Source organism: Salvelinus namaycush, chromosome 16 (genome assembly GCF_016432855.1).
Source record: "Salvelinus namaycush isolate Seneca chromosome 16, SaNama_1.0, whole genome shotgun sequence".
Lineage (NCBI taxonomy): Eukaryota > Metazoa > Chordata > Actinopteri > Salmoniformes > Salmonidae > Salvelinus > Salvelinus namaycush.
Genome location: NC_052322.1, coordinates 40075242 through 40102607, shown reverse-complemented (window position 1 = coordinate 40102607; position 27366 = coordinate 40075242). Strand labels below are relative to the sequence as shown.

At 43.1% G+C, this 27366-nt stretch overlaps 1 protein-coding gene across 1 annotated transcript; it reads left to right on the top strand.

Moving 5' to 3' along the window:
* On the top strand, nucleotides 1–25406 carry LOC120061435 (deoxynucleoside triphosphate triphosphohydrolase SAMHD1-like). Its single transcript, XM_039011243.1, has 16 exons — nucleotides 1–349; nucleotides 706–772; nucleotides 977–1049; nucleotides 1924–2084; nucleotides 12304–12419; nucleotides 12496–12566; nucleotides 12672–12827; nucleotides 14005–14105; nucleotides 17677–17785; nucleotides 18063–18154; nucleotides 18336–18451; nucleotides 18753–18892; nucleotides 19008–19103; nucleotides 19810–19914; nucleotides 20010–20147; nucleotides 23698–25406. The coding sequence occupies exons 1-16, from the start codon at nucleotides 169–171 to the stop codon at nucleotides 23848–23850; spliced, it is 1875 nt and encodes a 624-aa protein (XP_038867171.1). The 5' UTR covers nucleotides 1–168; the 3' UTR covers nucleotides 23851–25406.
* Nucleotides 25407–27366: the final 1960 nt, after the last annotated feature.

The window sequence follows — 27366 nt, the reverse complement described above, 5'->3', positions numbered from 1 at the left end:
TCCCTCCTTCTGGTCAGTCAGCCCAGTAAAAAAAGCTAGTTTCGGAAAGAGAACCCGTTTAGTAGACAATTTAGTTTAACGCGCCATAGTTTAAAAATAGTTAGCTCGGAAGGAAGTCCCCAGTACCGGCTTGAGTGTATTACCGGCACGGTTCAATCACCGATCATTATGGATATTCGAAAGCGTCCCAGAGAGGATTTGCTGAATACTAGTAGTAGTGATCAGTTCAACCCCCCGGAGAAACGGGTTTCTGAGGCGGCGTGGCGGGACTTCGGCCAGTGGGGTGTCGAGGATGTTTGTAGATACCTGCGTCAAGAAGGTCACTGGAAATGGGAGGATACATTCAGAGGTTCGTTTGTTTTGATCAGTGTTTTTGCATATCTTCGCTAGCTAACTACACATTTGATTGAACATGCCAACGTGGCTTGAAAACTTGAAACTAAATTGTGATCCGTGAACGCGAGGGGGTCAAGAGTACCCAGAAGGACTACATTGTCCTTTGAACTACAGTACCTTAGCTAGAATAGCAAGTTCTTATCACTTTAACTACGCACACACGGTTCTGGTTTTATGCCATGCAATTGACCTGTGACATTTTATTCTCATTGTGCATATTTACACATCGTTAATGACACACACACACACACACACACACACACACAGGAAAGATGACCTGTTATTTTTGTTTTGTTTTTCCCCACACAGAGCAAAAGATGACAGGAGTGGGGTTACGATACCTCACAGAGACACTTCTGGATAAAATGGGTATAGTGTACGTTTGGTGGTATTGTGTTGGGTGTGGTGGTGGTATGCAAATCTAGAGTGGCATGGCAATCAAATGTGCACCGGACCCTCTAATAACCTTGGTTTATTTGTGACATGTTTTTCAGTCAATGCCTTGGGTTGTGTTTGTGCTTTTATGATTATGAACTTGAACACACTCTTTCTCTCGCTCTCTCTTCTCCCTCCTCCTCAGGCCTCTTGGCACCAGGCTGCAGATACTGCAAAGTCTGAGGAAGCTGTGGCAGATGGCAGCAGAGACCATCAAGGTAACACAGACTGCACAACTAACCCCTGTTATCCTCTTCAAAGGCTGGAGAGAGTGAATGAAAGACAAAATGAGGGAGACATATGTGTGAGAAATTACGTATTTACCTGCTTTGTTTAATATTAATAGTTAACAATTATGCTTAACATTGGTCAAGAGATTTTCAGAACTTGCAATACTGTGCTTGAGAAAGGATGGTTCCCCCCTCTCTTTTTCCTGCAGCTGGTCTGGGAATATCGTCAAGGACATGGTGTGACGACCTGTTATTGTTTCCAGGCTTCTGTTCAACTTGGTCACACGGCATAAGACAAATACCCTCTGAGAGTGACCACAGTGTCTCAGTCCATCCTGTTCTTCTCATATCTTTCAAGGGCACAGCTGTGTGGAGATATGAGGTGAACAGAGGCTGGCTTGAACAGAGAGGAGTACATTATAACCTGTTTGTGCGCTATGACCCGATACACATAGCTTATCATGCACTGATCTGTCGGGGAGGGGTGGAACCAGCCATGTCTAAGAGTTTTTAGGTCCACCATATATATATATATATATATATATATTTTAACAAGGCAAGTCAGTTAAGAACAAATTCTTATTTACAATGATGGCCTACCGGGGAACAGTGGGTTAACTGCCTTGTTCAGGGGCAGAACGACAGATTTTTGGCTTGTCAGCTCAGGGATTTGATCCAGCAACCTTTTGGTTACAATGCTCTAACCACTAGGCTACTGCTGCCCTTATATAAGACATCAGCATTTCCTGTATTGTCAGGCTCTCAAGATATGTACCGTCATCTATTCCCGAGAGAGAAAAAGAGGAAGACTATTAGAGTCAGTAAGGGTATCAGCAGTAACGTTTATTATTGTCTCCTGTAGGTGTTTAATGACCCCATCCATGGCCATGTAGAGATGCATCCTCTGCTGGTCCGTATCATGGACACCCCTCAGTTCCAGAGGCTCCGCCACATCAAGCAGCTGGGAGGAGCATACTTTGTCTTCCCTGGGGCCTCCCACAACCGCTTCGAACACTCCATAGGGTATGATTGTGGGTGCTTGAGCACTCCATAGGGTACAAGTGTATGTGTGCTTGAGTACTCTATAGGGCAGGGGTGGGCAATAATATCGCCTTGAGGGCCACATTGGGCCGCACAGATTTTTTTTCAGACCGGTTTCTTAGTCAAAGGCAATTTGCGGGCCTACATGCTTTCTATCTAGTTTTAGATGTTCAAGAGTGGCCTGGGTTTTTTATTTTTATTGTCTTACCCCAAATTAATAACCCTCCTTAAGCAAAAAGAAAAGTTATTTTTAACTCAGGCCTCCCCTGGGCTGGATTGAATGGGATCCAGTCCGCGGGCTGTATGTTGCCCACCCCTGCCATAGGGTACTATAATGTGTGCTTGAACACTCCATATGGTACTATTATGTGTGCTTGAACACTCCATAGGGTACTATTATGTGTGCTTGAACACTCCATAGGGTACTATTATGTGTGCTTGAACACTCCATAGGGTACTATTATGTGTGCTTGAACACTCCATAGGGTACTATTATGTGTGCTTGAGCACTCCATAGGGTACTATTATGTGTGCTTGAGCACTCCATAGGGTACTATTATGTGTGCTTGAACACTCCATAGGGCAGGAGTTCTCAACGTGTGGTCCGTGGCCAGATTTCAGAATATACAGGGCCTTCAGAAAGTATTCACACCCCTTCACTTTTTCCACATTTTGTTGTTTACAAAGTGGGATTAAAATGGATTAATTGTCATTTTTTTTGTCAATGGTTTATACAAAATATTCTAATGTCAAAGTGGAAGAAAAATTTAAACATTTGTAAAAAAAAATATATATATAATGAACACATCTTGATCACATAAGTATTCAATCCCTAGATTCAATACATGTTAAAATCACCTTTGGTGGCAATTTACAGCTGTGAGTCTTTCTGTTTCTAAGAGTTTTGCACACCTGGATTGTACAATATTTGCAATTTTTTCTGTCAAATTGGTTATTGATCAATGCCAGACAGCCATTTTCAAGTCTTGCTATTAGAATTTCATGCCGATTTTAACTCAGAACTGTAACTAGGCCACTCAGGGACATTCAATGTTGTCTTGGTAAGAAACTCCAGTGTACGGTATATTTGGCCTTGTGTTTTAGGTTATTGTCCTGCTGAAAGGTGAATTTGTGTCTGTAGAAAGCAGACTGAATCAGGTTTTCCTCTAGAATTTTGCCTGTGCTTAGCTATATTCAGTTTATTTCTATCATTAAAAAAACCCTCCCTAGTCCTTGCAATGACAAATACCCATAACATGATGCAGAACCACCATGCTTGAAAATATGAAGCGTTGTACTGTGTTGGATTTGCCCCAAACATAATGCTTTGTATTCAGGACATAGGGTACATTTCTTTGCCACATTTTTGGCTGTTTTACTTTAGTGCCTTACTGCCAACAGGATGCTTTGTAGAATTTTTATTCAGGCTTCCTTCTTTTCACTCCATCAATTAGGTTAGTATTGTGGAGTAACTAAAATGTTGTTGATCCATCCTCAGTTTTCTCCTATCACGGCCATTAAACTCTAACTGTTAGTCACCATTGACCTCATGGTGAATTCCCTTAGCGCTTTCCTTCCTCTCCGGCAACTGAGTTAGGAAGGACGCCTGTATCTTTGTAGTGACTGGGTGTAGTGACTTTTACTCCTCTACAAGTAGGTGCCCTTGGCGAGGCATTGGAAAACCTCCCTGGTCTTTGTGGTTGAATCTGTTTTGAAATTCACTGCTCGACTGAGGGACCTTATACATGCATTCAAAAAGTATTCAGACCCCTTCACTTTTTCCACATTTTGTTACATTACAGCCTTATTCTGAAATGGATAGTTATTTTTTCAATCTACACACAAAACCCCATAATGACAAAGTGAAAACAGGTTTTTAGAATATTTAGCAAATTTCTTAAACATGCCTTATTTACTTAAGGATTCAGACCCTTTGCTACGAGACTAGAAAGTGAGCTTGGGTGCATCCTGTTTCCATTGATCATCCTTGAGATGTTTCTACAACTTGGAGTCCACCTGTGGTAAATTCAATTGATTGGACATGATTTGGAAAGGCACACACCTGTCTATATAAGGTCCCACAAACCAAGCCATGAGGTCGAAGGAATTGTCCGTAGAGCTCCGAGACAGGACTGTGTCGACACAGATCTGGGGAAGAGTACCAAAACATGTCTGCAGCATTGAAGGTCCCCAAGAACATGGTGGCCTCCATCATTCTTAAATGGAAGATGTTTGGAACCACCAAGACTCTTCCTAGAGCTGGCAAAACTGAGCAATCGGGGGAGAAGAGCCTTGGTCAGGGAAGTGACCAAGAACCCGGTGGTCACTCTTTCAGTGCTCTGGAGTTCCTATGTGGAAATGGGAGAACCTTCCAGAAGGACAACTGTCTCTGCAGCACTCCACCATCAGGCCTTAATGGTAGAGTGGCCAGACGGCAGCCACTCCTCAGGAAAAGGCACATGACAGCCCGCTTAGTTTGCCAAAAGGCACCTAAAGGACTCTCAGACCATGAGAAACAAGATTCTCTGGTCTGATGAAACCAAGATTGAACTCTTTGGCCTGAATGCCAAGCGTCACATCTGGAGGAAACCTGGCACCATCCCTACGGTGAAGCACGTTAGTGGCAGCATCATGCTGTGGGGATATTTTTCAGCAGCAGCAACTGGGAGACTAGTCACGATCGAGGGAAAGATGAACAGAGCAAAGTACAGAGAGATCCTTGATGAAAACCTGCTCCAGAGCACTCAGGACCTCAGATTGGGGTGAAGGTTCACCTTCCAACAGGACAACGACCCTAAGCACACAGCCAAGACAATGCAGGAGTGGCTTCGGGACGAGTCTCTGAATGTCCTTGAGTGGCCCAGCCAGAGCCCGGACTTGAACTCAATCGAACATCTCTGGAGAGACCGGAAAATAGCTGTGCAGCAACCCTCCTCCTCCGAACTGACAGAGCTTGAGAGGATCTGCAACGAAAATTGGAAGAAACTCCCCAAATACAGTTGTGCTAAGCTTGTAGCGTCATTCCCAAGAAGACTTAAGGCTGTAATCGCTGCCGACAGTGCTTCAACTAAGTATTGAGTAAAGGGTCTGAATATTTGTCAATGTGATATTTAAGGTGTATTTTTTTTAAAATAAAATAGCAAACATTTCTAAACCTGTGTTTGCTTTGTCATTATGAAGTATTGTGTGTAGATTAGTGAATAGAATAAGGCTGTAACGTCATAAAATGTGGTAAAAGACAAGGGGTCTGCATGTTTTCCGAATGCACTGTAGATAATTGTATGTGCGGGTTACAGAGATGAGGTAGTCATTCAAATATCATGTTGAACACTATTACTGCACACAGTGAGTCCATGCAACTTATTATGTGACTTGTTAACCTTAAGCACATTTTTACTCCTGAACTTATTTGGGCTTGCCATACCAAAGTGGTTGAATACTTATTGATTCAATACATTTCAGCTTTTCAGTTTTATTGAATTTGTAAAAATTTAAACGCATGTTTCCACCTTGACATTATGGGGTATTATGTGTAGGCCAATGAGAATTTTTTATTCAAAATTAATCCACTGTCTGTAACAAAAAAAATGGAAAAAGTCAAGGGGTGTGAATTCTTTCTGAAGGCATGTTTTTAAAGGAATATTACTAACAACAGATGAAACACATTTTTGCCAATACATTTGTGTAACATTTTTTATCTACAATGTATGTTCTTAACCCTGGGAAACATCAGGGATATTGGTATCCACAATACTTTTCAACTAAATCCTTATTGTATTCACCCCCCCCCCCCCCCATTTATGTACATAAATGCACTGTAATTTAATCTTTAAAACGGCAACGTTTTCTCTCTGCCCCATGACAAAATGTATAGATTTGCAGAACTTTAGCATAAACTGCAGAAGTTATAGTAGTACTCCTTGTATGGCTACCCAGTGGAACGGTGGTCTAAGACACTGCATGTCAGTGCAGGAGACGTCACTGCAGTACATGGTTCGAATCCAGGCTGCATCACATCCGGCCGTGATCGGGAGTCCCATAGGGCGGCACACAATTTGCCCAGCGTCGTACGGGTTTGCCGGGGTAGCCCGTCAATTTTGTGTTCTGATTATGAGGGGGCCCTTGATGAATTAGTTATCACAATAAGTTTGAAAACCCTGCCGTAGGGTATGAGTGTATACATAGGCGGAGTGTGAGTTTGAGGAAGCTATTTTCTTCTAATAGTGAACGATTGCATGCATGCATCTATCAGACTAATGTAAAACAGTCTTCTATTCCTAATGTGTTCAGTAGATTTTAGTCATAATATAGGCTAATAATATAACTCAATCACTGTTAGCAAAACTGACAGTTCTGAACAATGCTTGCATGAGCGTGTAGTGCAAATCAAAATCAAATCAAATGTTATTAGTCACATGCACTGAATACAACGGGTGTAGACCTTACAGTGAAATGTTTACTTATGAGCCCCTAACTAACAATGCAGTTAAAAAGAATACGAATAAGAAATAAAAGTAACAAGTAATTCAAGAGCAGCAGTAAAATAACAATAGCGAGACTATATACAGTGGGTTACCGGTACAGAGTCAATGTGCGGGGGCACCGGTTAGTTGAGGTAATATGTACATAAAGGTAGAGTTATTAAAGTGACTGCATAGATGATAACAACAGAGTAGCAGTGGTGTGGAGGGGGGGCAATGCAAATAGTCTGGGTAGCCATTTGATTAGATGTTCAGTAGTCTTATGGCTTGGGGGTAGAAGCTGTTTAGAAGCGTCTTGGTCCTATACTTGGCGCTCCAGTACCGCTTGCCGTGCGGTAGCACAGAGAACAGTCTATGACTAGGGTCCCTGGAGTCTGACAATTTTTAGGGCCTTCCTCTGACACCGCCTGGTATAGAGGTCCTGGATGGCAGGTAGCTTGGCCCCAGTGATGTACTGGGCTGTTCGCACTACCCTCTGTAGTGCCTTGCGGTCGGAGGCTGAGCAGTTGCCATACCAGGCAGTGATGCTCTCGATGGTGCAGCTGTAGAACCTTTTGAGGACCCATGCCAAATATTTTTAGTCTCTTGAGGGGGGAAAAGGTTTTGTCATGCCCTCTTCACAACTGTCTTAGTGTGTTTGGATCATGTTGGTGATGTGGACACCAAGGAACTTGAAGCTCTTAACCTGCTCCACTGCAGCCACATCTATGAGAATGGGGGCGTGCTCAAGCCTCTTTTTCCTGTAGTCCACAATCATCTCCTTTGTCTTGATCACGTTGAGGGAGAGGTCTCTGACCTCCTTCCTATAGGCTGTCTCGTCGTTGTTGGTGATCAGGCCTACCACTGTTGTGTCATCGGCAAACTTAATGATGGTGTTGGAGTCATGCCTAGCCGTGCAGTCATGAGTGAATAGGGAGTACAGGAGGGGACTGAGCACGGGCCCCTGTGTTGAGGATAAGCTTGTCAGATGTGTTGTTACCTACCCTTACCACCTGGGGCAGACCGCCAGGAAGTCCAGGATCCAGAGGGAGGTGTTTAGTCCCAGGGTCCTTAGCTTGTTGATGAGCTTTAAGGGCACTATGGTGTTGAAAGCTGAGCTGTAGTCAATGAACAGCATTCTCACAGGTGTTGCATCATCTGTGGATCTGTTGGGGCGGTAATCAGAGACGTTTCTTCTCCTTAGCACTGAAAAAATGTGCCCTTTTTGTTAACACATTTCATGCAATTCTACTACACTATATGACTGGAGACATAAGCAACATATTTTTTTATATGACAAATTAGTAGCCTACTCTGCTGACACTGACAAACAGATCATTAAAAACGACCTCTTCTTGAAGGCGACTACAGTGCATTCTGAAAGTATTCAGACCCCTTTTGTTACGTTACAGCCTTGTAGTAAAATTGATGAAATCGTTTTTTAGCCCTCATCAATCTACACACAATACCCTATAATGACAAAGCAAAAACAGGTTTTAGACATTTGTGCAATTATTGTTTTTAATAACAAAACAGAAATACCTTATTTACATAAGTATTCAGCTCCTTTGCTATGAGACTAGAAATTGAGCTCAGGTGCACCCTGTTTCCATTGATCATCCGGCCTACGAAAAGGGGAGGCACAAATTGTATTATATGACATAAATCTGGCCTGGAGGAGGAAAGTATTGTCCACCCAAAAGACGTTCCAGTGGTTCTGATCCAACGATAAAGATGGCCCCGGTGAGTGCACTATGGCCGTTGCTCTCCGCTGGTACAAATAAGACAGGCTACTGTTTGCTCATTTAAGTTGAGAATTTTTGTAACTAAAAGACATATTAGTCTTTTCTTTGTCTTCTCTTTAAAGTAATAACCATTTGCTTTCTAAACTATGTTTTTCCTACGATTGCATTTGCAATTAATGCTGAAAGGCCTTGGTAGGCTATTTGCCACATGCGCTGCCCAAATTGCGCTCTTAAAACAATCCACAGCTCATTTTTGAAAGATGCGAATGATCCCCTGTGGCCAAAATCATGCTCTCTGGTGTAGTATTATGAATTATTTTATGTATTTATGTATAGGCACGAGTACTTCAGAGGAGGAAGGGGACCATCCTCCTCATTGAATTCCATAAAAATGTGAATAGTGAAATATTAAAGTTATCCGTCTAAATATATTCACGTCACCAAATAATTGTTTAAAATGCACAGTTTTGCAATGAAAGTCTATAGTATCCTCAACAGCACTCTGTAGGGTAGCACCATGGTGTAGCCGGAGGACAGCTAGTTTCCGTCCTCTGGGTACATTGACTTCAATACAAAACCTAGAAAGCTTGTGGTTCTCACCCGCTTCCATAGACTTACACAGTAATTATGACAACTTCCTTGAAGATGTCCTCCAACCTATCAGAGCTCTTGTCGCATGAACTGACATGTTGTCCACCCAATCAAAGGATCAGAGAACTAATCTAGTACTGAAAGCATAAGCTACAGTTAGCTAGCCCTACAGTGCATACAATGTGGTGAGTAGTTGACTCAAAGAGAGAGCAACAATAGTTGAAAAGTTATGAACAAAATTAATTTCTTCAAAAATGATAGAGAAGCGTGTGAGAGAGCTAGTTATATTCTGTTGTAATTTTTTCCACTTAGCTAGTGAATGCAGCTAGCTAGTTTAGCCTACTCAAACACCTGGCTCAAACAGAGAGGTATGCTATGTTAGTTAGCTGGCTATGGCTATTCAACATTGGAACTCTTCCAAGTCAAGGTAAGCTTTTGGTTTTATTAATTTATTGCCACTGGGGCCAGCCGGTGTAACTGCTAAACTACTTGCTGACTACACTGTACTGCGTGATTGTAGCGGGTTTACTAATGCATTTGTTCTTGTAGCTATGTTGACTGACGTTAGCTAATATGGCGACAACGATGTAGGCCTTGTGTAGCAGTTATGATACGAAGGTTTGGCTTGGAAAGTTTTTTTTTCGCCTGATTACAGACAGCTGATGTGTTGTGCACTGAAGTCCACAAGTGAAAGGAAAAGGTGAGAGGACGTGAGTGTGTAGATGCGAGAAGGAATTATAAAACGAGAAAATCATGCTGTTTGCATGGGGCTGCAATAAAAGTGAACTGTGTTTGTGTGTCATCGGGGGTGTATTCATTCTGCCCGATTCTGTTGAAAAACGTTTCTTAAATGGAAGCAAACTGAACAAAACGGGGATAAACATACTTGAATTTGTCTAATCGAAACTCTCGTTTGCAACTGTTGGACTAATGATTACACCCTATATCAGCTAGATTTGATTTATTTCACCTTTATTTAACCAGGTAAGCTAGTTGAGAACAAGTTCTCATTTACAACTGCGACCTGGCCAAGATAAAGGAAAGCAGTGCGACACAAGCAACAACACAGAGTTACACATGGAATAAACAAGCGTACATTCAATAACACAATAGAAAAAAAGAACGTCTATATACAGTGTGTGCAAATGGCGTGAGGAGGTAGGCAATAAATAGGCTATGGTAGCGAAGTAATTACAATTTAGCAGATTAACACTGGAGTGATAAATGAGCAGATGGTGATGTGCAAGTAGAGATACTGGTGTGCAAAAGAGCAGAAAGTAAATAAAAACAGTATTGGGATGAGGTAGGTAGATTGGGTGTGTTATTTACAGATGGACTGTGTACAGCTGCAGCGATCGGTTAGCTGCTCAGATAGCTGATGTTTAAAGTTAGTGAGTGAAATATAAGTCTCCAGCTTCAGCGATTTTTGCAATTCGTTCCAGTCACTGGCAGCAAAGAACTGGAAGGGAAGGCGGCCAAAGTTGGTGTTGGCTTTGAGGATGACCAGTGAGATATACCTGCTGGAGCGCGTGCTGCGGGTGGGTGTTGTTATCGTGACCAGTGAACTGAGATAAGGCGGAGCTTTACCTAGCATAGACTTATAGATGACCTGGAGCCAGTGGGTTCTTGCGACGAATATGTAGCGAGGGCCAGCCGACTAGAGCATACAGGTCGCAGTGGTGGGTGGTATAAGGGGCTTTGGTAACAAAACGGATGGCACTGTGATAGACTGCATCCAGTTTGCTGAGTAGAGTATTGGAAGCTATTTTGTAGATGACATCGCCGAAGTCGAGGATCGGTAGGATAGTCAGTTTTACTAGGGTAAGTTTGGCGGTGTGAGTGGAGGAGGCTTTGTTGCGAAATAGGAAGCCCATTCTAGATTCAATTTTGGATTGGAGATGCTTGATGTGAGTCTGGAAGGAGAGTTTACAGTCTAGCCAGACATCTAGGTATTTGTAGTTGTCCACATATTCTAGGTCAGAACCGTCCAGGGTAGGGATGCTAGTCGGGCAGGCGGGTTGTTGTATGGCATTGAAGCTCGTTTGGAGGTTAGTTAACACAGTGTCCAAAGAAGGGCCAGAAGTATACAGAATGGTGTCGTCTGCATAGAGGTGGATCAGGGAATCACCCGCAGCAAGAGCGACATCATTGATATATACAGAGAAAAGAGTTGGCCCCAGAATTGAACCCTGTGGTACCCCCATAGAGACTGCCAGAGGTCCGGACAACAGGCCCTCCGATTTAACACAGGAGGCAAGAGTGTGCAAGGCGGTATTGATTTTGCCACTGTCTGTCACTCAAATGTTTCTCTTGACCTGTGCATCTACAATATAAACTTTAATTCATAGGCTAGGTTGTAGCAACCTCCATGATGGGTATTGAAAGGATTTTGTAATATCTGTACATTCTAGGAACACCTGTAATTACAAAAGTACAATGATTCATGTTTTGATTTAGCTTGAGATTAAGAATCAGTGGTAGACACTTTGTAAGTGCACGAAGAGGTCAACTGTAGACAAGTCATATGCCTGTTCGTTGAAACTATACTTTCAGTTCCTGTTGATACTATGTTCGTCTTACTTCTGGTAGCACATGATAGTAATAGGCGGTAGAAGGATTGGAAAACGAACTGCAAATAACCGTAAACTGAGCTCCGCCTAGCAGAAACATCTTTGTGTTAGCAACTATTAATTATGAGCTTATATGGTATTAAAGTTAAGGGACATCACCCTGGGCGGGGTGATCCTCAGTAGGGGATAAAAAGGGAAAACATCATATTTTGAACTGAGTGTGTGTGTTGCAAATTACTGTAAGTAATGCTCTGGGTTGCAATCCTTATTAAACAAACTAACCTCTGATCAAAGAAGTTTCCTGTGGTCTCTTGTATGAACAGGGCAGAAATCCCTAACAGTATAGGGAACATTTTTGTATCATGTAGTAGCCTAAACTTATGGATGTTACACTGAGCTGGGTGAATGGAATATGAATGATAGTCATCCAATATGCTGTAATAGAAATAAGGTAATGCTCATTAAAAAACTGTCCTCCCTCATCTTAAACGGCACCGACCGCCACTGGAGTACTTATATAGTCAATTTACTTTGAGGGAAGCTTAGGTTCCACCCTTCTCCCAAAGTGTATAGCCAATGCTTACACCAATCATATGATTTTAAATCCATCATGGGAAGTGTGCAATTGCACACTTCTGGAAAAGCGTGGAGAATTGGGATTCAGCCTATGTGGTTTGAGGCCCTATCCTGCATTTAAAAGGCACAACAGAAACTGGCCTAGTTGCTTTTCAGACCCAAGCCCCTTCCCTAAGCTCCCACCCCTGTGGTTGCCTGGCAGGTTTAATCGGTTGTACAATGGTTATTAATTGGTTGTGTTGTGGTTATGTGTTTTCAGGGTGGGCTACCTAGCAGGTCGGCTGGTCCAGGAGTTGAATGAGAGACAACCAGAGCTCCTCATCTCCAGTAGAGACATCCTGTGTGTCCAGATTGCTGGGCTCTGTCACGACCTGGGTGAGTCTCACTCACTCCCTCCCTCCTTCCCTCAATCTTTTCCAATCTTATTCTGTTGAATGTGATCTCTTTCCAGGTCATGGTCCTTTCTCCCATATGTTTGATAGGATGTTCATCCCCAAAATGCGTCCAAAGTCCAAGTGGAAGGTAAGACTACAGTCTGAATAACCTACTCTTTCTTGTCATAGCCTTCTCTCCTCATCTTCCTGTGTGGGCGCGAGAATGTCCATGTCACATGTATGTGTGTTACAGCATGAGGAGGCGTCCCTTGCGATGTTTGACCACCTGGTGTCTGTGAATGCCTTGGAGCCAGTGATGAAGGATCATGGCCTGGTCCTACCTGATGACCTGGTCTTCATCAAGGAACAGATTGCTGGACCACAGAACACTGTCCCTTTCAGCCAGGGGGTGAGTCAGGAACACTGTCCCTCTCAGCCAGGGGGTGAGTCAGGAACACTGTCCCTCTCAGCCAGGGGGTGAGTCAGGAACACTGTCCCTCTCAGCCAGGGGGTGAGTCAGGAACACTGTCCCTCTCAGCCAGGGGGTGAGTCAGGAACACTGTCCCCCTCAGCCAGGGGGTGAGTCAGGAACACTGTCCCTCTCAGACAGTCAGCCTGTCAGTCGGCTAGCTAGTCAATCAGCATCAGTCAATTAAGAATTTAAGCATCAATCAACATTTTGTGAAGTACTTTATGAATATGATTTACTGATGGCTACTAGCAGTGTATTGACTACAGGTTGAATTCAAACTCTTAAAGGGATACTGCGAGATTCTGGCAGTTACGCCCTTGTTCAGAAAAACTTCTGGATACGCTAATTAGCAGTAGCTTGTGAAACTACTCCTAACCTACCAGTGGCTCCAGGTCATCTATAAGTCTCTGCTAGGTAAAGCCCCGCCTTATCTCAGCTCACTGGTCACCGTAGCAACACCCACCCAGAGCATGCGCTCCAGCAGGTATATTTCACTGGTCATCCCCAAAGCCAATTCCTCCTTTGTACACCTTTCCTTCCAGTTCTCTGCTGCCAATGACTGGAACGAATTGCAAAAATCATTGAAGCTGGAGACTTATATCTCCCGTTTCAACTTTAAGCATCAGCTGTCAGAGCAGCTGATCATTGATCAACCGATCATTGCACCTGTACACAGCCCATCTGTAAATAGCCCAACCAACTACCTCATCCCAATATTGTTATATATTTTTGCACCCCAGTATCTCTACTTGCACCTCATCATCTGCACATCTATCACTCCAGTGTTAATCTGCTAAATTGTAATTATTTTGACACTATGGCCTACTTACCACTTTAATCTTACTACATTTGCACACACTGTATATAGATTTTTTTATTTTGTGTTATTGACTGTACGTTTGTTTATCCAATGTGTAACTATGTTGTTTTTGTCGCACTGCTTTATCTTGGTCACAGTTGTAAATAAGAACTTGTTCTCAACTGGCCTACCTGGTTAAATAAAGGTGAAATAAATAAAATAAAAACTCTGGTTAAGTATCCCTTGAACTTATTTGGAGTTACTGTACATGCTTGGATTTCAAAGGATTCGTCTGAGTCTGTTGTCTTTCCACAGTGGCCTTATAAGGGCCGTCCAGAGGATAAGTCTTTCCTCTATGAGATTGTGGCCAACAAAATGAGCGGCATCGACGTCGACAAGTGGGACTACTTCGCCAGGTGAGTCCCCCAGTTGGAGTTGATCTCTCTTAGAAACCATCATCAGTTACTGGAGTAAGCTATATAGAGTACCACAGTATGTGTCATAATACCCATAAACCTAGCAGGGAAACAGGGAAATTGTTCCAATCATTTTTCCCATAGGGGATTTTATAAACACTTAAAGTAAGGGCTGTGTTTCGTTCTCATAACTGTACATCTCTCTAGGACAGGGTGACTTTTATCAATATATTTGCCTGTATTTAGAGCTGACTGTTGATAAAAGTCACCTTGCCCAAGAGATTTACAAGGTTATCAAAACATCACACCAGGGTAAGCCTACAAGAAACACAGCCCTTATTTTAAGTGTTTCTAAAGTCCCCTATGGGAAAAATGATTGGAACCATTTCCTTGTTTGACCGCTAGGTTTTATGGGTAATATGACCCCTCCACTGTGGGTCTCTATTAGAGATCTAACAATAAATAGGACCACTGGTGTACACTACCGTTTAAAAGTTTGGGGTCACTTAGAAATTTCATTTTTAAGAAAAGCAAAAAACAATGTCCATTAAAATAATATCAAAATTGATCAGAAATACAGTGTAGACATTGTTAATGTTGTAAATGACTATTGTAGCTGGAAACGGCTAATATTTAATGGAATAGCTTCATAGGTGTACAGAGGCCCATTATCAGCAACCATCGCTCCTGTGTTCCAATGGCACGTTGTGTTAGCTAATCCAAGTTTATAATTTTAAAAGGCTAATTGATCATTAGAAAACCCTTTTGCAATTATGTTAGCACAGCTGAAAAATGTTGTGCTAATTAAAGAAGCAATTAAACTGGCCTTCTTTAGACTAGTTGAGTATCTGGAGCATCAGCATTTGTGGGTTCGATTACAGGCTCAAAATGTAAAAAATGTTATTTAACCAGGTAGTCCAGTTGAACAACTTCTCAACTGTGACCTGGCCAAGATAAAGCAAAGCACTGCGACTAAAACACCACAGAGTTACACATAAACAAACGTACAGTCAATAACACAATATATTATTTCTATGTACAGTGTGTGCAAATGTAGGGAGGTAAGGCAATAAATAGGCCGTAGAGGTGAAATAATTACAATTTAGCATTAATCCTGGAGTGATAGGTGTGCAGATGATGATGTGCAAGTAGAGATACTGGGGTGTAAAAGTAAATAACAATATGGGGATGAGGTAGTTGGGTGTGCTATTTACAGATTGGCTGTGTACAGGTACAGTGATCGGTAAGCTGCTCTGACAGCTTATGCTTAAAGTTAGAGAGGGAGATAAAAGACTCCAGCTTCAGAGATGTTTGCAATTCGTTCCAGTCATTGGCAGCAGATAACTGGAAGGAAAGGCGGCCAAAGGAAGTGTTGGCTTTGGGGGTGACCAGTGAAATATACCTGCTAGAGCGCGTGCTACGGGTGGGTGTTGCTATGGTGACTAGTGAGCTGAGATAAGGCGGGGCTTAACCTAGCAAAGATGACCTGGAGCCAGTGGGTTTGGCGACGGATATGTAGCGAGGGCCAGCCAACGAGAGCATACAGGTTGCCGTGGTGGGTAGTATATGGGGCTTTGGTGACAAAACGGATGGCACTGTGATAGCCTACATCCAGTTTGCTGAGTAGGGTATTGGAGGCTATTTTGTAAATGACATCGCCGAAGTCAAGGATCGGTAGGATAGTCAGTTTTACGACGGTATGTTTGGCAGCATGAGTGAATGAGGCTTTGTTGCGTAATAGGAAGCCGATTCTAGATTTAATTTTAGATTGGAGATGCTTAATGTGAGTCTGGGAGGAGAGTTTACAGTCTAACCAGACACCTAGGTATTTGTAATTGTCCACATATTCTAAGTCCAAACCGTCCAGAGTAATGATGCTAGTCAGGCGGGCGGGTGCGGGCAGCAATCGGTTGAAGAGCATGCATTTAGTTTTACTAGCATTTAAAAGCAGTTGGAGTCCACGGAAGTAGAGTTGTATGGCAATGAAGCTCGTCTGGAGGTTTGTTAACAGTGTCCAAAGAAGGGCCAGATGTATACAGAATGGTGTCGTCTGCATAGAGGTGGATCAGGGAATCACCCGCAGCAAGAACAACATCATTGATGTATACAGAGAAAAGAGTCGGCCCGAGGATTGAACCCTGTGGCACCCCCATAGAGACTGCCAGAGGTCCGGACAACAGGCCCTCTGATTTGACACACTGAACTCTATCTGAGAAGTAGTTGGTGAACCAGGTGAGGCAGTCATTTGAGACACCAAGGCTATTGAGTCTGCCGATAAGAATGCGGTGATTGACAGTTGAAGCCTTGGCCAGGTCGATGAATACGGCTGCACAGTATTGTCTCTTATCGATGGCGGTTATGATATCGTTTAGGACCTTGAGCGTGGCTGAGGTGCACCAGTGACCAGCTCGGAAACCAGATTGCATAGTGGAGAAGGTACGGTGGGATTCGAAATGGTCGGTGATCTGTATGTTAACTTTGCTTTTGAAGATTTTTGAATGGCAGGGCAGGATAGATATAGGTCTATAACCGTTTGGGTCTATAACCGAGTGTCCCCCTTTTGAAGAGGGGGATGACCGCGGCAGCTTTCCAATCTTTGGGGATCTCAGACGATACGAAAGAGAGGTTGAACAGGCTAGTGATAGGGGTTGCAACAATTTCGGCGGATAATTTTAGAAAGACAGGGTCCAGATTGTCTGCATTCAGGGCTCCAACCCAATTTATAATAGGAAAAAAGTGCACTTTGGTCAACTTTCCATCTATAATCTCTCTCCCTCTCTTTCTGTTTCAAATATGTTTTGTTGTAGAGCAGAGGAAATTAATACAAATGTACATTTTGTTTAGTGAGCTCATTTTTAATATTTTTTTACTTAAATGACAACAGGAACATACAAACAATTACGGCAGGGTGTGACGGATGGTTTTGTTCTCTTTTTAACAAAAATATATGCCTTATAGAAGTAGGACATGTTAATCACAGAACATAGCGTGACTGCAGAAAAGCTGTTGATAATCTGGGGTGTCGACTGCAAACCACAAGGTTGAGACAAGATGGAAAAATGCTGAATAACAAGAAAACAGGAACTGAGGAATGTGTAGAAACCGACTACTCAGCTCAATCTTCACAAACACCATTCCGGACATCTGAATCCTGAGTGCTGTGGGGCTGGGACCAGTCTGGGCACCACCGATAGGCTAGCAAGTTTAAACCACGCTAAGCCTCTACTGTGACAGGCCAACTCTAAAGTTGGAACTACCTCTGTCACAGTATAAAAGAAGATGTCAGTTCTCTGCTTTACCCTGCATGGTGATACAGTGAACCCGTATATACGAAAATTGCATTTACCATTTATCACTTGTGTTAAATAAATATAATTATAGTATATTCGGTGACTCTGAATCACATTTTATCCTGATACCAGATTTGATTGACGCAACCTTTTACAAGGGGTATTACGGCAGGACAGCAGTTTAAACACATTTAAACAAAATGGATACATAAGTATTATTAATAAAGAAAAGGATAACCCAGACTGAAGACCAAACCAACACTCTCTTTCCCTCCCCATAGGGACTGCTACCACCTGGGCATCCAGAATAACTTTGACTACCATCGCTTCCTCAAGTTTGCTCGTGTGTGTGAGGTAGATGGGAAGAAGCAGATCTGCACCAGAGAAAAGGTGAAGGCTTGTCCCTAGATTTCACCTCATTCATTCCCTTCATTGTTATGTTTTCATTTACCTTTTCATTCAACTTGGTGAAGTAATGAGGTATTAGCCTAGTTTACTGGTGATATAGACTAGGCCCAGCTATAGACTAGTGTCCTGTCTAGGGGGTGTACTTGTACATCAAGCTGCCTCACACTACAGAATTAGGAGATAGGCTCCTGTCCTATGGGCTGCTCGGACAAGGTCACTTCCGTTACCGGTGATATCCATGTGTGTTGTCCGCATACAGGAAGTGGGTAATCTGTACGACATGTTCCACACACGCAACATCCTCCACAGAAAAGCCTACCAGCACAAAGTGGGACACATAATAGAGACAATGTAAGTGCTCTCACATCAACAACTATTCTTTCTACTGTTAAATATCTAGCTGACTTACGATCTCTTATAGAGTCACACATACAAGTTCTCAGACATTCAGGTGCTTTTCTGCTGTATGTTGTGGGTTTAAAATGACATGTTTGATATAAGTGCGTGTGTGCCTGTGTCTGTCTTGAATCAGGATCACAGAGGCCTTCGTCAAGGCAGAACCCCACATCCAGATTCAAGGTTCAAAGGGAAAAATGTTCACCATCTCCACAGCAATATATGACATGGAGGCCTACACTAAACTCACTGGTCAGTTCAACCCCATAGAAATATAATATGTAGAATGGCTCTGGTCTTGTCTACTCACTCTCATTATATGGTTCAAACCTCTTTGGTTGTCAGGGTTTTATTCTAGGTGTCATGGCTGCCCTAACAGGCTGGGTTTGCCAGACCTGGTTCTCTGTCACGTTCATGTCCATAATCACTGCCTGGGCTTCGTTTGCATATTTAACCTCTTCTCTTCCCACGCTCCTTGTCTGTCTCCGTCTCCTCTCCTGTCTCTCTCCGGCTCCTCTTTCTCTCCTCTGTCCCCCCCCCCCCCCCCATGTAGACCATGTGTTTGAGCAGATCCTGTACTCGTCATCCTCTGAGCTGGCCGAGGCCAGAAACATCCTCCACAACATCACCTGCAGAAACCTCTACAAGAATGTGGGACAGACTCAAGCCAAGAAACGTGTGGCGGTCTCACAGGTGTGTGTGTGCATGTCTGGGGGATGGAGAGTGAATATTCTCCCATGGCTTTCTAGGTAAGCTTTTTTAGAAGATCCATATTATGTGCCTCTCATCCTCCTCTTCTCTCGCCCAGGAACAGCTCCTGAAATGGGCAAGTGAATTGGCGACGTGCAGGCCTGAGAGCGACCTCCAGGGCGTCACTCTAGAGCCAGGGGACTTTGTAGTCAATGTGAGTGTCCAGTTTTTTCACCTCAATCAGGGAACTGATTGAAGACGCAACATGTCACATAACATGCCCGTCTATAGATAACCCTTTATTACCGTTTGCTTTATTGGAAATATGTCAATCAATAAAATGTATTTTTATAAAGCCCTTTTGACATCAGCAGTTGTCACAAAGTGTTTTACAGATACCCAGCCTAAAACTCTAAAGAGCAAGCAATGCAGATGTAGAAGCACAGTGGCTAGGAAAAACTCCCTAGAAAAGAAGGAACCTAGGAAGAAACCTAGAGAGGAACCAGGCTCTGAGGGGTGGCCAGTCCTCTTCTGACTGTACCAGGTGGAGATTTAAGAGGACATGTTGCCATGAAGGCCAGATTAACCACCATCAGTTTTTTGGGGCTTATTAAACAACTAATTGACCAACATTGGTTTAATTACTTGAATTCCATTTAGTTCTAGGTTTTTTGTGAACCCAACACGCCGTTTCTCTAGAGAGAAATCAAATCCTTCACAATTAAAAAGCTCAATTATTTTTTGTCATTATTTCATAATGCATTTAATGTTTTACAAAAATGATTGATATCGAAAATCGTGACTCTTTTTTAATAACCGAACCGACCTAGAAAAGCACTCAGCAATACTCTTTGCCTCTTTATCTATCTCTCTCTCTCCCTCCCTATCTCTTTCTGTCCCTCTTTCTTTCTCTTCATCAGATCATCAACATGGACTGGGGTATGAAGGAGAAGAACCCCATCAACAACATGCGTTTCTACTGTAAGAATACCCCAACCAAAACCACCCAGATCAGCAGGAACCAGGTCAATACTACAATGCACTCTCAAATGTTTTCAGAAATAGTCTGTTCTTTTTGGATCTTGAAAACATTATTTTACATGATTGTTCTCCCCTGTAGGTGTCTCAGATGCTGCCAGATCGGTTTGCTGAGCAGCTGATCAGGGTCTACTTTAAGAAGAGAGATGAGAAGACTGTGGAGGCAGCTAAGATGAACTTTGTCAAGTGGTGCATGGACAACAACTTCTCCAAGCCTCAGGTCAGGAGGCCTCTATCTCTTTCATTTACTGTATGGATCTCTTTATCTCATACTGTTAGCGCTGTGTGGGGAAGATGGCATTTGAGTGCAAGGCTAAGCCAGCTAGCTATGACCAGCTTACCTGCACCACATAATCAATCAAAAAAATGTTTTTATAATGTCCTTTTTACATCAGCTGATGTCACAAAGTGCTTATACAAGAACCCAGCCTAAAACCCTAAACGGCAAGTAATGCAGATGTAGAAGCACGGTGGCTAGGAAAAACTCCCTAGAAAGGCAGGAACCTGGAATAACCTAGAGAGGAACCAGGCTCCTAGGGGTGGCCAGTACTCTTCTGGCTGTGCCGGATAAATAGATGACCAGCAGGGTCAAATAATAATAATAATCACAGTGGTTGTAGAGGGTGCAACAGGTCAGAACCTCCATGAGTAAATGTCAGTTGGCTTTTCATAGCCGATCATTCAGAGTTAGAGACAGCAGGTGCGGTAGAGAAAGAGTCAAAAACAGCAGGTCTTGGGACAAGGTAGCATGTCCGGTGAACAGGTCAGGGTTCCATAGCCGCAGGCAGAACAGTTGAAACTGGAGCAGCAGCACGACCAGGAGTCATCAGGCCAGGTAGTCCTGAGGCATGGTCCTAGGGCTCAGGATTAGAGGGAGCATACAGGACACTGGATAAGACAGGAGAAATACTCCAGATATAACAGACTGACCCTAGCCCCCCGACACAAACTATTGCAGCATAATTACTGGAGGCTGGGAGGGGTCGGGAGACACTGGCCCTGTCCAACTATACCCCCGGACAGGGCCAACCAGGCAGGATATAACCCCACCCACTTTGCCAAAGCACAGCCCCCACACCACTAGAGGGATATCTTCAACCACCAACTTACTACCCTGAGACAAGGCCAAGTATAGCCCACGAAGATCTCCCCCACGGCACGAACCCGAGGGGGGAGCTAACCCGGACAGGAAGATCACGTTAGAGACTCAACCCACTCAAGTGACGCACCCCTCCTAGGGACGGCATGGGAGAGTACCTCTAAGCCAGTGTCTCAGCCCCTGTAATAGGGTTAGAGGCAGAGAATCCTAGTGGAGAGAGGGGAACCGGCCAGGCAGAAACGGCAAGGGTGGTTTGTCGCTCCAGTGCCTTTCCGTTCACCTTCATACCCCTGGGCCAGACTACACTCAATCATAGGACTTACTGAAGAGATGAGCCTTCAATAAAGACTTAAAGGTCGAGACTGAGTCTGCGTTTCTCACATGGATAGGCAGACCATTCCATAAAAATGGAGCTCTATAGGAGAAAGCCCTGCCTCCAGCTGTTTGCTTAGAAATTCTAGGGATAATAAGGAGGCCTGCGTCTTGTGACCGTAGAATACATGTAGGTATCTACGGCAGGACCAAATTGGAGCGATGGATAGGAGCAAGCCCATGTAATGCTTTGTAGGTTAGCAGTAAAACCTTAATCATCTCTAGCCTTAACAGGAAGCCAGTGTAGAGAGGCTAGCATTGGAGTAATGTGATCAAATTTTCTGGTTCTAGTCAAGATTCTAGCAGCCGTGTTTAGCACTAACTGAAGTTTGTTTAGTGCTTTAGCCGGAGAGTAGAGCATTGCAGTAGTCTAATCTAGAAGTGACAAAAGCATGGATAAAGTTTCAGATTTTTGCAATGTTACTTAGATGGAAAAAAGCTGTCCTTGAAACAGTCTTGATATGTTCGTCAAAAGAGAGATCAGGGTCCAGAGTAACGCCGAGGTCCTTCACAGTTTTATTTGAGACGACTGTACAACCATCAAGATTAATTGTCAGATCCAACAGAAGATCTCTTTGTTTCTTGGGACCTAGAACTAGCATCTCTTTTTTGTCCTAATTTAAAAGTAAAACATTAAGTAAAAATCGAAAAACTTCCTTATGTCTGAAACCCAGGCTTCCATGGAGGGCAATTTTGGGGCTTTGTTACGCACGCCTCTATGAAGAGGGAACGCAACTCCCTGCTACAAATCAACTCCCCGTGAAGTGAAAGAGGTATGGACTGTAGGTGCGAGTAAGGATGACAAAAGGCAGAATTTACCGTTTACTAGGATTTATTTCCTACACGGTAATATGGGGAAAAGGGGCTGGACGGAACCAAAGGAAAGAAAGTAAATATCAAAGCTCCCCCTCTCCTATCTAACCTGCCTACCCACTTAACTTACCTAACTTAGCACCACCTGGTGCCCTAACCAAAATACAGGGGGTGGTCCGCCCAGGTCTTACCTAGTGTGCCTAGACATTGAATATACTACGGGTATATGTATGCCCTCGGGCCTCTTGCCTAAGCACTCCCTAAGTGCCTTCCCCTTCCCCCCTGGGAACAAATGAAACAGAATAATTATTAACAATTTCACAAACACTTTACAACAAAACTGAGTAAACTAACTCAGGCCACTAAAGAACTTTTGACAAAGCAACAAACACAAAACATATCAAAGCTGCTACCAACAACAACTAACACATTACATACCACACTTTCTGTTAAACAACCAACACTATATCACAATCTAATTCTCCAGCAAAAAAATCTCTCTCTCTAATCTTTCTCATCATCTTATTCAATCTCCCTCTAACCTCCAATCATTTCTCTTCTCTCTCCTGAACAGAACACTGGCTTTATATCTTCAGGTGGCAATGGTGATTAGAGTCAGCTGCTTCTTGACGAGGGGGCGGAGTCAGCTCCAATCATCAATTAGCCTGGGGTCGACCAATCAGTTGGTTGGGGAGGCTTCCAGGAAGCCATCTCCTGAAACACACACACTCAAATACAACACAGAAACTGGGGAACGTAACAGGCTTCTCCATGTTTTATCAAAAATGTACAGCCGTGTATCGTCCGCATAGCAGTGAAAGTTAACATTGTTTCCGAATGACAGCACTAAAATGGAACCTTGAGGAACACCGAAACTTACAGTTGATTTGTCTGACGACAAACCATCCACAGAGACAAACTGATATCTTTCCGACAAAGGCCAGAACTTGACCGTGTAGACCAATTTGGGTTTCCAGTCTCTACAAAAGAATGTGGTGATCGGTGGTATCAAAAGCAGCATTAAGGTCAGCTTAAAACAGCTTCTTTAAAAAAAAATGAGAGGAATTGGAGATTTGATATAGGCCGATCATTTTTAATATTTTCTGGGTCAAGCTTTGGCTTTTTCAAGAGAGGCTTTATTACTGCCACTTTTAATGAGTTTTGTACACATCTGGTGGATAGGGAGCCGTTTATTATGTTCAACATAGGAGGGCCAAGCACAGGAAGCAGCTCTTTCAGTAGTTTAGTTGGAATAGGGTCCAATATGCAGCTTGAAGGTTTAGAGGCCATGACTATTTTCATCAATGTGTCAAGAGATATAGTATTAAAAAACTTGAGTGTCTCCCTTGATCCTAGTTCCTGGCAGTGTTGTGAAGACTCAGGACAACTGAGCTTTGGAGAAATACAGAGATTTAAAGAGGAGTCTGTAATTTGCTTTAATGATCATCTTACTTTTTCAAATTAACTCTGGTATCTGTTTGTTTAGGACGGAGATTCGATTGCACCGGAGCTCACCCCTCTGAAGCGAAGCTGGGCCCACAATGATGATGAAAACGATGATGAAGCGAATAGCCAGGGAGGACGAAGCAGGGCTGCAGTCAACATTGGACAACAGAAGGCAAAAGCCAGACTCTTTTAGGAGGATGAGAAAGAGGATCTGTCTGTTTACTTCTTATGGCATTTGTCCCCAATCCTGGTTCTGGAGAGCTACAGGGCATGCAAGGTTTTGTTCCAACCCAGCGCTAACACACCTGATTTAGCTAATCTAGGTTATAATAATTCATTGAGTAGCTGAATCAGTTGTGTTGATGCTGGGTTGGAACAAACCGTTGCATACCCTGGTGCTCCCTAGGACTAGGGGTTGGGGACCAAAGATGGTGGATAAATGATGTCTTGCTCAGGCCATTTACCGTTGAAAAAAATGGTCATTGTTCTAGTCTTAAAGGGAAACTCCACCCAAAATGCTATTTTCGTATTTGTGTCATTAGTCCATTGTTGATATAGCACCAATTGTTTTGCATTTCAGCAATCAAGTTAAAGATATCTAACTTTCAAAATACAGAAATACAGCTGGTATGATGCATTTTGCATCATATGATGCAAATCGCAGCATCATACCGGCTGTATTTCTGTTTTTTTTAAGTTATGCAGTATATCTTGAGAACTTGATTGCTGACTTGCAAAACATTTTGGGAGTGTATCAACAATGGTCTAATGAAACAAATACCAAAGTATAGTTTTTGGGTGGACATCAATGGGATAGCAGCTGGGTCTGGTCTGCTTAGTTCATTGACTCTATATGAACCAGAGAAAATTAGGGAGTTGGAGATCAGTCCTTTGGCTCAGGGTTCTGTTCACTCTCAGTTCTGTCAGGGATTATATCATATAGTCTTTATTTTATTCGCTTTTTATTTTGTTTTATTTTAAGCATATGTTATAGGTTTTTAAGTGTTGTTATTTTGCCTTATGTCATTATCGGTGTGGTATTACATTGTACGAGAAGTGTGGGAGCCTGTGAGTGTGAAAATACTTGCGCCAGCTTCCTCACTTTTCTCTGGCTATGCATCTTGATGTGCCACTATCATACAGGCATCTTTCAGATAGCCTAGCAGCAACTGTTACATAATTTATCCAACCTGATGAAAGTTGTTCTCAAACCCTTTTTTGGACAATCATGCTTGTTTTACATTGTAGCTGAGTATGTAAGTATTGTATCACCATTGTTTGTCTTTCAGGACATTGTCTTTCTTATAAGCATGGTTTCTACATGGTTTTAGTTTATATATAAGCACCCACCATAGTTAGCCTGGTCGTTGACATACGTACAGTATGTTTGCTGGGGTAGGGGTTGACTAAAGCACAAAGATCAGAGATCTGTCTACTGTATAGCTTGATTATTTTCCCAAAAGTTGGCCACTTTAACTGACAGAGATGGGTCACAGTGTGCAGTGCAGTGTGGGTAGTGTAGTCAGTTATACATACACAATGCATGTGGTGTGTGTGATTCAGATCTGAAACTTTTTTGGTTTTGATTTTGACTGTTTCTGATTAGTGTGTTGTTTTTCTAAGTGCTGTGGTATCACATTGTGTTTTCATCCATGTTACCTACCTACCTGTCTGTCTACTGACTGGTATCATTTGTGAGTCTGGCTATGTTATCTTCATTTAAACAATATAAACACAATGTTTACCATACAGTCTGCATCAAGATGAGTCCACAGCTGTTGGTCATTGATGGTATGTTTGTTGATTTAATTATGTGCTTCGTGTTTAAAAATATATAATGAAGGACAAATCGTAGAGACACAGTCTCAACGTTTGAAGGATTTTATGATACAGAGTACAACTGTCAAGCTGTGAAATACAACTCTTTTCTCTACCTGGCTATCTGAGTTCTGTTTTCTTAGAGCTCTGTGTAGATGTCTTTTGGCACAGGTCTGAGATCAGCATTCCCTCACTAAATCCTCAATTTAACCATTCGAGGGGTGTGCTCAAAGCTGACGTGATCAGTTCTGTCTATGAACTTCATCCAGTGTTTCACATCTTTCTCCACTAGAGGGTGGTAAGACATACCCTTTCCATAGAGGGGATTTTCTGTAAAGCAGAAATGGCTCTGGCAACAATCACATATCTAAGTATGTATACAATACATGGCTCCCTGACAAAGGGATACACACACCGAAACATACACACACTTAGACAGTAATACCAGTCAGTCTGAGTAAGGATTTTGCAGGAAAGGATTGGCTGACTGTCCTGGCCCGAGTCCGCTGTGGAAATTACAATATTCTATTTCTAGTTGTAGTCACAGAGGAATTAACTTCTGTTGTTTGGACAGGAAAGTTATATTACAGGAAGTGGAGGTAAAACGCTGCCCTGTAGAATACTCTTCCATTGCACATCCTGTGGCACTGATTCTCAGAGCCAGCCGAGGAATATCCACCCCTCCCTCACACCACCACAAGGCCAACTGCCTGCTATAGTATTTTTATAATCTTCATCCTCCCTGACCTGTTGCTCCCCTCCTGGCGCCAGTGGTCTCAGCCCCCCCCCCCCTGTCTCACACACAGACTCAGCCCCCCCACCATCCCCCTGTCTCACACACCCCCCCCCAGCCCCTCCATGGATAATTGAGACCAGCTGTTGCAAGGTGCCTTCCCTCCACCCCCTCATCCTCTACCCCTCCGTTACCCTCCTGCTGCACTTGCCTCTCTGGCAGATTGGATTGGTATTTGTAGACCCCTCCTTGCTTTTCCAACACACACACAAACAAACACAATCCTCCCATTCCATAGGCCTCTAACTGTGCTTGTCAATACCCATCAATTGTGATGATTGACAATTGTGATGATTGATTTAAAAATGTGATTGTATTACCTGCATACTTGTGTGAGAGGCTGCTTTCTATGTGTTTGTCATTGATCCCCTGTACATTCTGAAACTCACATAAACCAATATTAGACATTACTGATTTACACTCACTCACAAACACACACTGGGGGTGAAGGTATGGGGGAGCTGATCTCCTCAAGCCCTGACACAAATGGGCCAATGGTGGCAAAACGCTAGCCCAGCCGACACTCTGCAAGGAATGGGGGGGGGATGTATTCCTGCACATGGCTCTATCCCGGTTGGTCCTATGGGGTCAGAGCTACTGTGTGTGTGTGTGTCATGGCCTCTCATTGGGGGGTGAGACATTGAGGCTCCAGACCCCCATGGTAGGATTGCTCAGGGAGTCTCCAGGGATCCTGCTACTTTGATGCCCCCACCCCCTGCCAGGACGTTAATGAGGGGCTGTGGGGGATCTGACTGGAGCAGTGATGGTTGTGTATGTGGTACAGAGATAGAGAGAAATAGGAGTATAGTTGTGGAGAATAATATATATAGAATAAGGAGAAGAATATAAGAGTAACTCTACAAAGCATTCAGTCCTTATCTGGTTAAACACCTAATCCCCATCTGTCAACCTATGAGGGTAAAGCACAATTGATATGGAGACGAGACCAAATGCAAGAGCATGTCGCTTGCAATGCCAGGGTAGTGGGTTTGATTCCCGTGGGGGATCAGTATGATAATGTATTCACTCACTACTTTAAGTTGCTCTAGATAAGAGTGTCTGTTATATGACTCAAATGGACATCTAGAAGCTGAGAGA

Coding starts and splice junctions, on each gene's coding strand:
- LOC120061435 (XM_039011243.1), top strand. CDS start 169: ATGGATATTCGAAAGCGTCCCAGAGAGGATTTGCTGAATACTAGTAGT. Junction 1,050..1,923: donor TGGCAGCAGAGACCATCAAG/GTAACACAGACT, acceptor TGTCTCCTGTAG/GTGTTTAATGACCCCATCCA. Junction 12,828..14,004: donor CTGTCCCTTTCAGCCAGGGG/GTGAGTCAGGAA, acceptor GTCTTTCCACAG/TGGCCTTATAAGGGCCGTCC.